This window comes from Dipodomys ordii, unplaced genomic scaffold, assembly GCF_000151885.1.
Source record: "Dipodomys ordii isolate 6190 unplaced genomic scaffold, Dord_2.0 Scaffold118, whole genome shotgun sequence".
Taxonomy (NCBI): domain Eukaryota; kingdom Metazoa; phylum Chordata; class Mammalia; order Rodentia; family Heteromyidae; genus Dipodomys; species Dipodomys ordii.
Genome location: NW_012267334.1, coordinates 3003059 through 3014244, shown reverse-complemented (window position 1 = coordinate 3014244; position 11186 = coordinate 3003059). Strand labels below are relative to the sequence as shown.

The 11186-nt window shown below is 52.9% G+C and overlaps 1 protein-coding gene across 1 annotated transcript in view; it reads right to left on the bottom strand.

Annotated features, from left to right (window-relative positions):
* The window catches only part of Vav2 (vav 2 guanine nucleotide exchange factor), a 128882-nt gene that overhangs the window by 68932 nt on the left and 48764 nt on the right, over positions 1-11186 (bottom strand). Inside the window, exons 4-5 of the mRNA XM_013029377.1 lie at positions 3686-3835; positions 3348-3640 (exon numbers count right to left, since the gene is read on the bottom strand). Of these exons, the coding sequence (XP_012884831.1) occupies positions 3348-3640; positions 3686-3835 (443 nt within the window). The remainder of the gene's footprint in view (positions 1-3347; positions 3641-3685; positions 3836-11186) is intronic.

Below are 11186 nucleotides of genomic sequence, written 5' to 3'. Positions count from 1 at the left end.
TACAAGACAGAAATGGAGGGCTGGGAAGGTGGCTCAGTGGTAGAGCGCTTGCCTTGCATGCCTGAGGCCCTGGGTTCGATTCCTCAGAACCACATAAGCAAAAAGAAAAAAAGCCGGAAGTGGCGCTGTAGCTCAAGTGGTAGAGAGCTAGCCTTGAGCTGAAGAGCTGAGGGACAGCACCCAGGCCCAGAGTTCAGGCCCCACAACTGGACCCAAAAAACAAAAACAAAAAAAGACAGAAATGGACTCTCCCATGGTTCATTTAAGAGGGTTCACAGGGCACTGAGCGTGCCTGACACCAAGTGCTAGAGAATCAAGCATGAGGCTCAACCTAGACACACCACCACATGTGTGTACAAGTACGCATACATGTGCGTGTGTTTGCATGCACATAATATTACTTGTATTTGCATCTGTACCTGGATGAGCATTGTGCATGTATGTGCTGCATGTTCTAGTTAGTGCACTCTATGTGTGTGCAAAATAAGAAAACAGGCCAGGTACTGGTGGCTCACACCTGTCAACCTAGCTACTCAGAAGGCAGAGAACTGAGGATTATGGTTCAAAGCCAACCCAGGCAGGAATGTCCATCAGACTCTTATCTCTAATCAACCACCAGAAAACGGGAAGTGGTGCCGTGGCTCAAGCGGTGGAGTGCTTGCCTTGAGCTGAAGAGCTGAAGGACAGTGCCCAGGCCCAGAGTTCAAGCCCCACAACCGGCAAAAAATAAAATAAATAAATAGATAAGAAAATGGTCATGAAACCTATTCACCTCCCCTCATAGACACCTGCTGTGGGCATTGACTGTCCCAGGGAACCGAACTCAGATGCATTTTACAGATGTCACCCCTCTGGGTTCCTCACAAAGCCATTCCACCACGCACACCTGGACAGAGAACACTGTCTTGCCTCCTGCCTGGGCACACACCAGACAGTGATCCACCTACTTTGGGGCTTTCCTGAATTCACAGGCATAGAGCTGCCACATCCAGCTTCCCTCTATTCTTCCCTGGCTGGCCCAGTACAGTGATCCTTCCCAATCTCAGCCTCCTGTCTAGCTTGGGATGCCAGGCACACACCACTGCACCAGCTATTAGTTAAGAGTTGGGTTTCAGGTGGCTCAAGAGGACTGCAGTTCAAACCCTGCCCAGGCAGAAAAAAACCTGAAATTCCATGTCTGATTAACCAGCAAAAAGTCAGACCAGAAGCATGGTTCAAGTGGTAGAGTGCCAGTTGTGAGCAAGAAAGCTGAGCAAGAGCATAAGGTTCTGAGCTAAGCTGCAGCACCAGCATGCACACACGCACACGCACACGCACAGGCATGCACACACACAAAGGTTGGGAAGGGGGGAGGGTCCTCAAGAACTTTCCTGCCTAAACTTGCCCTGAACCTTGATCCTCCTATTCTCAGCCTCCCCAGTAGCTAGGATATAGACGTAAGCCACCAGCGTCCAGCATCCAACAGCTATTTTTATATGTGTGCAAGTACTAGGGGGCTTGAAATTCAGGGCCCTGGGCACTGTGCCTTAGATTTGGGGGGGGGTCGTGGGCCTGAACTCTGGCCCTGGGTGCTGTCCCTCAGCTCTTCACCTCAAGTCTAGCGCTCTACCACTTGAGCCACAGCTCTACATCCAGCATTTTTTTGCCAGTCTGGGGACTTGAACTCAGTGCCTGGGCACTGTCCCTGAGCTTCTTTTGCTCAAGGCTAGCTACTCTACCACTTGAGCCACAGCACCACTTGCGGCTTTTTCTGTGCATGTGGTACTGAGGAATCAAACCCAGAGCCATGAAGCCACCTTCCCAGTCTTCCACATCCAGCTTTTTGCTGATTAAGGTTAATAAGTATCACACACTTTTCTTCTGCAGGCTGGCTCCAAACCTCATTCCTCAGATCAAGTAGTTCGAATTACTAGTGTGAGCTCCTCCAGCAATATTTAAAGAAGGGCCCTCTCTTGGCTGGTGGCATGGTAGACTTGGCCCCCAGGGGGGACGCGTGCGTCTTCCTGTCGGTGGCTGTTTCAGAGGCTGGGACTCTCAGAAGTTATGGATCCATGAACCACAGAGTTCTTCTGTTTCCTTAGACAGAACTCAGTCAGGCGGTTGTGCAGCTGGCCCAGCAGGAGCTCCTACCCGCCCCTGCTACAAGGGGCCTTTCACAAATAACAAGCAACGTGGCTTTGGATGTTCTGGACTTTCAAGGGCTCTATAAGTATTTAGAATAAAAATTAAAGCCATCTTGCAACATGTCTTTTGCTGTAACTATCAGACCTGGTAGGGCTTGTCAGCCACCCCACTCCTATGCCTCCCTCAGCAGACATAGCTTATCAACTGACAATACTCGCAGAGAGCAGGCAATGCCAGTCCAGGCGATGCAACTCATGTGCAAACCCGGAGTGCAAAGAGCAGAACCCAACTCCAGGAGCTGTAGCCAGTTGACATGGGCCTCTGTCCACGCATCTGAGGGCCCCAGGAAGAGCATGGTCCCTCCAGCTGCCCTGACTAGCTGCATGAGCAGTGTGTGGACAGCTGGGTTCTAGACCCCAGCACCAGATGGGAAGCTCTGGAAAAGTGTTCAAGGTCCCCAGCTCTGCCCCAGAAGCCCTGTCCCTCCAGCCAGCCACATGCTTCCTGGCTGGTATTTTTGCACAGGGAAGTACACTCAGACCCACCCCAGGAGACCACAGTCAGATGAGGGGCTCTCATGTGAATGTAGCACTCATTGGTGACTTTTATCAAAAGGCTCCAGGCTCAGGGCCCCTGGGGACTTGTGACAATGTAAATGTCAACCCGTGACATTTCCCAACTCTCATTTCCACTTCCCAGCTTACACCCCAGGTGACAGGAGTCACGCCCCTCCCAGCCTCCATCAACCACAGAGCCCAGCTCCAGAGCGCCATGTGCCCAGGCCAGGCAGGGGACACACGTGGGGCACAGCTACCCCCAACAAGACTACCACACCACCAGACCTTCCAAGCCAGGCTGGCCGTGTGTTCACCCCTGCCCACATGTGACCAGGTGGCCCTGGGCAGCGGAGAAGCCAGGGTGTCAGCTGGGATCTGCATCACAAATGGGAAGCCTGCCTCTGTGCCACTCTGCTAGGGCTGCACTGACCCCAGCACTCCGCACCCAGCACCTAGCCCATTGACTCCAGCAATCCAGAGGAGCTCCGTGTGGAGGACCCCACCCTGCCAGGCCCAAGGGGTTGGGGGGGGCCAGGAATCTGCATTTTTGGCCAAGGTCCAAGGTGGCTAGGAGGTGCCCCCATGCCCCTGGACTGGATAACAGAAGCCACACTGCACACTGGGCCATGGCTGCAGGAAGGGCAGACACACATCCAGACTGTCTACCTGCAGGTGTCACAGGCATGTAGCTCTGGGCTGCAAGGATCTCAGGGGAAGGAGACACGGTCTGGTGAGGTCCTTGCTCATCGAGGGGCTCCAGAATGAAGATGCGTGACTCCATCACTGGGGTGAGCTGACCCTCCTGCCAAGTAGCAGACCGAACTGTCAGGTCAGCTCTCAGCCGAGAAGCAATCCGAAGCCAGGATCCACTCCTGGCCAGCAGACCAACGGCAGCCACAGGGGACTCGTCCGAGCGGGAAGGCGGAGGGGGCCCCAGGATGTGACACAGATCCCCCCTCCTAGTCAGGAGGGGCAGGCACAGCTCCCGTGCTGCCTCCCATCACCAGTCGAAGCATTCCCGTGCTGACAGGAGCAGGCCCTTGTCGCAAGGGTTTTGCCCTGAAGCCCAGACTGACGTAATGGTGCGGGCAGCAGGAACAGGGACGCGGCCTCCCTCCAGCAGCAGCTCAGCCAGGAGCAAGCGCTGCTGAGCCCTGGAGCCCAGGTGTCAGACCTGAAGCCGTACCCTGAGTTTTCCCTTGCTCATCTACCCAGGCAAGGCTTGCAGCCAAAGCCCAGGAAAGGTTCTGGGGGCTACGAGGGTCTGGATGTTGGCTACAAATTTGTGTGTGAGAATATTCTGGAAAGGTAGACTTTGTTTTCCAGCACTCTCTTAAAGGGTCAGTATGTCCCCCAAAAGGGTTAAGCAGTATAAGTAAGCACGGAAGGCTCATGTCTATCATCCTCAGGAGGCGGAGCCCTGGGGACTGCAGTTTGAGGTCAGCTTAGGCAGACAAGTTCACAAAACAATGATCTCCGATTAACTAGCAAAAAAAGCAGAAATTAGTGGCATGGCTGAAGTGGTAACAGAGTGTCAGCCATGAGTGGAGAAAAGCCAAGCAAGAACAACTGAATTCAAGCCCAGGTGCCCACACAAAAGAAAACAAACAGAACAAACAAAAACAGTGACGAGGTGATTAGAGCCTTAGTCAGCAGCGGCTGCAGACACTGGGTCTGACCAGGGGGGTCACGACCTGGCGACCTGGATCCCAGCTCAGGAGCACACCTTTTTTTTTTTTTTTGGAGGGGGGGGTCAGTCGTGGGGCTTGAACTCTTGACCTGCTCTTCAGCTCAAGGCTGGCGCTCTACCACTTGAGCCAGAGCACCACTTCCCATTTTCTGGCGGTTCATTGGAGGTAAGAGTCTCACAGATGTTCCTGCCTGGGCTGGCTTTGAACAGTGATCCTCAGATCTCAGCTTCCTGAGTAGCTAGGATGACAAGCATGAGCCACCGGTGCCCGGCGACACTGACTTGAAAAGGAGATTGAGTTTCTGTCCTGGGATTTGGGACCTCTGTTACTCCAAAAGCATCCTCAGGCACTTTCCAAGCACTCAGAAATACAGCAAAGGCTCATATATGGTGTATACCATTCATGTCTGTGGGAGGGAGAGGGAGGGTATGGAATCAGAGGGGAAAGGGTGGAAACATGCAGCAGAGATGCGCACTGGACATTGATGAAGTGAACTGTGCAACTCTGGGTGGAGACAGGAGGGAGGGGATGGGAGAGAATGAGGGAACAGATGACACAATGTGAAAGAAAATGTACTTATTACCTGACACATGTAAATGTAACCCTGCTGTGTATCACCTCTAAAGCAACAATAAAGTAGATTAGAAAAAAATAACAAGAAAAAAAGTGTGGTAAATGACTGCATAGTGCTGGGAGCGGTGCCAAGTGTCCACTGCACAGAATTCAGAGCCTCCTGGAGAGTGACACCGTAGCAAGGAATCTACCAAGACAAGATGCCCACAGAACTAGCACAGTGAAACTAATGTAAAACACAGTGCATAGGCACAATTAAGTTCTCAAAACTATGTCCTCCTTGAAAGAGACAGGCAGACACCATATGACATGTTCTCAGTCATCCGCACTGGAGAGATGAATCCCCTCAGCCTGCTGGGGCCCATCCACCCCCGCTGCCCAGTGGTTCAGGCCCTACATGAATTCTCCCTTTGATAAGAGTCAGCACTCAGCACCAGGACTCAAGGTAGAAGCACAAGCCAGTTATATTCAGCATACCACAGTGCCATTGTCCCCGAATGTACAATGGCAGGGTACCCATTCACACCGCAGAAATACTTACTCGTGGTAAATGGAGGGGTATTCTCCAGAGACTGGACCTCAAGAATTGCAGGATTATGTGAAACCATGCTTTTCAACTTTTGGTGCCAAAAGCCTGGCACATGGGAGTCATTTGCCAGATGGCAACTGGGGAGGATAGATGGTTAGACGGGTGGATGGATAGAGGGATGGATGATGAGTGGGTAGGTGGGTGGTTAGATATACAGGTGGATGGATGGGTGGATCCTGGGGTACTTTGGGTGGGTAAGTGGAGGGAGGCTGAATGTATGGATTGGTGGATAGATGAATACAGATAAGTAAATAATTGAATTAGTGGATGTAGACAGGTAGATGCATAGGTAGGTGGGTGGGTGAGTACATATATACATGATGGACGGATTCACAGGTAGTCTGGGTGGATAAGTCGATAGAGGATGAATGGATGCATGAATATATAGATTAATAGTTAATAAATGTATTTGGGTGAGCAGATGGATAGACAGGCAGACAGATGGCACAAATTGCCTGGATGGATGGGTGGGTGGGTGAATGGATGGGTGGATGAATGGATGGGTCGGTGAATGGATGGGTGGATGGGTTGATGAGTGAGTGGATAGGTGTGTGGGTGGATGGGTGGATGGATGGATGGGTGGATGGGTGGGTGGGTGAGCATATGCTCAGGTGGGATCATCACAGGAACCTGCCTGGAAGCCCCTGCCTCTTAAGTTTTAGAACACAGCTGGCACTTTGAGTACTTGTTGCATGCTAAACACCAGGATTCGTGCAGTATAAATATTTTGCTTGCTGGTAAAGCTCCATTTATGACATGGACACAGGGACTGGAAACAATAAGAGCCCTGACCCCTGGCCACTGGGCAGTAACTGAGCAGCTCAACTCAGCTGGCTGGGCTGGTCCCACCTGTAATTTTTTTTCTTTTTTTCTTTTTTTTTGTCAGTCGTGGGGCTTGAACTCTGGGCTTGGGCGCTGTCCTTGTGCTCTTTAGCTCAAGGCGAGCGCTCTACTGCTTGAGCCACAGCACCACTTCCTCCACCTGTAATTAAGTGACCAGCTCAACTCACAGGCTGAATGGCCTGCTCCCACCTGGGCTGCCACTGCTGTGGCAGTGCTGTCACAGCCCACAGGCACAAGCTCCCACACCCGAGCCCCTTCTTTTCTTTTTTCTTTTTTTTGCCAATCCTGGGACTTGAACTCAGGGCCTGGGCACTGTCTCTGAGCTTCTTTTGCTCAAGGCTAGCACTCTACCACTTGAACTATAACGACACTTCCAGCTTTTTTCTCTACCACTTGAGCTATAGCGCCACTTCCAGCTTTTTCTGTGTATGTGGCACTGAGGAATAGAACCCAGGTCTTTGTGCATGAGAGGCAAGCATTCTACCGTTAAGCCACCTTCCCAGCCTCCAAGCCCCTTCTTTTTTTTTTTTTTTTTTGGGTCCGGTCGTGGGGCCTGAACTCTGGGCCTGGGCGCTGTCCCTCAGCTCTTCAGCTCAAGGCTAGCACTCTACCACTTGAGCCACAGCGCCACTTCCGGCTTTTTTCTTTTTGCTTATGTGGTGCTGAGGAATCAAACCCAGGGCCTCAGGCATGCAAGGCAAGCACTCTACCACTGAGCCACCTTCCCAGCCCTCCAAGCCCCTTCTTTAAGCTTCACTGGACCCCATTTCCAAGCCTGGTGGCCACTGGAGTCCCCCTCCAAGGGATGGAAAGAGAGATAAGGCCTGGCTGTGGCACCTCCCTGTTCCCATGGCAACCTCAAGTGCTACATCTTCAAAGCCCAGTGGCTCATGCCCATATCTCTAACCAGCAAAAAGCTGAAAGTAGAACTGTGGCTCAAGTGGTAGAGCACTAGCCTTTGAGCAAACAAACTAGAGGCAGCACCCAGGCCCTGAGTGGAGCTGAGGTCAGCACCCCCACCCACAGACCCTGGAGCGTCGTCTTCTGTGGAAGTTACCACAGCGCTGACCCATCATGGCCACAGCACCTCAGCCGTAAACCCAGGCACCAGCACCTCCAGCCAGAATGCTCAGGCCAGTCAGAAGTGGCCAAACCAACATCCAAGCATTCCCCTGCCTCCGGGAGGCTTCGACATCTGACACTGCCCGGGGGCCAGCGCCAGCCTCCTCCGAGCCTCCGCTGGTGGCCACGTGCCGCGAAAGCGGCGCGCTCTCGGCACCCTCTGACTCACAGCTCTGAAGAACTTCCTGGCCCAGGCTCTCAACCTTCATTAGGAATGGATAATAAGCATGTTCTAATGAGCTCAGGCCTGGCCCGTGCTGCAGACCATCCTTATCAGCTACTACCACACATCTGCAAACTCAATGCAGGACGGGCCAAATGGCAGATGATGGAACTCATTTGAATCTGTTGCCCCGGAAACTCACCTATCTGCTGTGGGGATCTGCAGCCCACATCACTGAATATTCAGGGCAAATCACTCTAAATTGCTTTTCCAGCCCAGACCACATTACCCTTCAGTTTCTTTTCCTTCCCTACATCCAAAGCAAGGTCAGGAAAAACTTGCCACTGCTGCCTTCAGAATGACAATTGCCAGGCAAGGAATGATTAATTACGAACCGCATACAATCACAGCTTCCAGGGCCCGGGAAACAAAAGCGTTGGAGAAGCAGCTGCTTCTCAGCCATTGCACCCCACCACATGGCGATACAGTGCCCGATGCCTGGGTTTCTTCAAGACAGTTGGCAAGGTTCAGGAAGATGGGGTGGGCAAGTCCCAAGGTCCCAAGACAGCGAGCAGCAAATGAAAACCACCACTCACTTGAGCTGGGCAGCTGGCAGCACATTTGGAAGGAAGTGCCCTCCAGGATCAGCACTGGGAAGCTGTCTGGGAGGAAGATGGTGGCATCCTCACTCTGTGCACATTCGGGCTGGCCTGTTCCTCCCTCCTACACCTGAACCCAGCTCTCAGTGCAATCTGAACCCAAGTCCCAGGGGTAGACATTTCCTCAAGACCCACAGGGGCAAGGATAAAAGAGACCACCCCTGCCTTGAGACCAGAGCCTGAATACTTGGTACCTCATGTTCTGTAGGTGCGGGTTACCTATTAGATAGATGAATGGATGAATGGGTGGATGGGTGGAAGAATGGTTGGATGGATGGGGCAGATGAACACTGATGATAGATGGACAGAAGATGGATGGATGGAAGACGGAGGAATGAACAAACAGACAGAGCATAGACAAATGAATAAGCAGGTGGATGGATGGATGGATGGATAGATGGATGGATGGATAAAAAGGTGAATGATGCGCGGATGGATGGATGGATAGATAGGAACTTGGATGATGGATGAACAGATTAAATTGACAGAAGAGCGATAGATGGGTAAATGGATAGATGAATGGATGGGTAGATGAGCAGATGGAAGGGGAAATGATGGGTGGGTGGATGGATGAATAGATGGATGGACAAACAGGTGCACAGACATGGATGGGTAGGTGGTGACAGACAGTTTGACAGACAGAGGGAACGATGAATAGACAGATGAACAAATGACGGATCCCTCCGACATCCTCTGATGAAGGCACAAGAGAAAAGAATGAATGAAGATGGGTCTCTATAAGCAGCCTCAGACCAGGGGCCCGAGTCCTTCAAGATTTCAGCATCTTTGAACTCCTATCGTCACAGGCACCTCCAGAGAAGCCAGGCTGCCTCATTTTGTGATTAAGAAAATCAGAGAAGAAAGAAAAAAAAATCAGAGCTCAAAGAAGAATGATGACGTAGCCAAGATATCATGGCTGGAGAGGCAAAGCCCTGCCCGGCCATGGCAGACAGAGCCGCTGCCCAGAGCTAAGGAGTACTGCTCCCCCTGCTGAGCATCTGCCCACTCCCGCTCTTACTGGAACTGCAGTCTGGAGGCTGGAAGGTTCTCCCACCTAAGACCCTGAGGCCCAGGTCCCATGGCTATAGCACAGGGGCCAGGCTGGGGCAGGGGTGAGTCCCAGTGAAAACTGAGCAGAAGTCCCACAGGCACAACAGCTGTCCTGTAAAGGGGACAATGCCCAGGGGTAGCAGGGGGTGGCTTGCATGGCCCAGGGCCCCACAGACCAGGCTGCTGCAACCCTGTGCCTCAGGGGGGAGGCAGGAGGGAGGGGTGGCTCTGAAGAGAACAGCCAGCTCCTGGCCTCTTCCCCAAATCCAGCTCCCAGCACTCCACCTCCTTCCTGTCTCCATGGCTGCCCTGCCAGGGGCTCCAAACTTAACTCCCATCCTGCCTGATGCCAAGGGCGAGCTGGAGGAGGAGAGAGGGGACTAGCAGCCCTCATCCCCACACTCATCAACCACTCATGGTGACAGGAACTATTTCATATTTCAGTTCATTTGAGGAGACAGTAAAATAGGTCAAAAGCATAAACCAGACAAAATGCCAGAGACCTCAGTTCATGTCCTAAACCTGGCACTGACTGTATAAGTTCTCTGTGTCCCCGGGTAGCCCATCTGTCCCCACCAGGGACAGCAGATTACAGAGCACATACTGCCTTCCTCCCTGTCTGTACCCAAGCAGGCATCACTAGATGATCCTGATGCTCCTTCCTGCTGAAGCCATTCTGCAGCCTCTGGTACACACAGACACTGCACACACAGACAGCTGCCCACCCTCAGAAATCCCCGGGCAGGATGGCCTCAGGCTCCAAGCACTGACTGTCCCTACACCCCAACCCACAAGATCCAAGACCCTGTGAGTCACAGGGCTGTGTCCCAGACCTAGGAAATCAGTCTGGGAGATGGAAAATCCATGGGGGCAGAACTTGGCCACCATCTGTTCCACACCCTTCCGTTCTCGGCCTGGGTCATGAGGAGGATTTACAAAGACCACCCACCACCCATCCACTTCCCAGAAGCTCCCTGTCCAGCCTGGGGCTTCCCACCAGCAGCCTGAGCTCCTGTGGGCCCGACCCTGGCTGCACTGCAGGCGAGAGCTGGCCTAGCCGCAGCCTGCCTGCCCCGCCGACTCCTCACTGGCCAACATCATGTTCTTCCTACCTCCACCTTCCTGTCCCCCACCACCCACACAAGACACCCTGGGGTTCGTTCTCCACAGGGCACAGAGAAGTCAGGGAGGTGGGTGGAGGGATTCCCGCCTCCCGCCCTGGGGCCCAGGGCTGGCCCAATACAGCTCTGAGATGCACCTGGTGAGCTCAGGTGACCAAGCTCACTGCACCCAGAGGGCAAGAGGCAGAGCCCAGCAGCTATTTTACTTGGGGGGGGGGGCGGTAGCGGGGAGCGGGACTTCTACAGTGCAATCCATCACAGACAAAGGCATGCTGCCCCAAGGCCCATCCGCACACACCTCAGCCTAGCAAAGAAAGCCTGCTGGGCAGCTAGGAGCAGCAGCTGCACGGGGAATCCCAGCACTCAGGGGACAGAGTTGGAGGGATCATGATTTTTTCCCCCCTGGGCCTAGGTGCTGTCCCTTAACTTTTATTCAAGGCTAGTACTCTACCCCTTGAACCAGACCTTCACTTCTGGCTTTTTTGCTGGTTAATTGACGATATTCTCACAGATTTTCCTGCCAGGGCAGGCTTTTTTTTTTTTTTTTTGGCTGAAGTGGTAAGCCATGTTCTTCATTGTTCTTCAATGAAGTACTCTGTTCACTTGGTGATTGGGCATGGTGTCAAGAGAGACAGAATAGTCTTGAGGCCAAGTGTTCCCACTGCACTCTGTAGGCTAAGGCAGGTTGTATGGG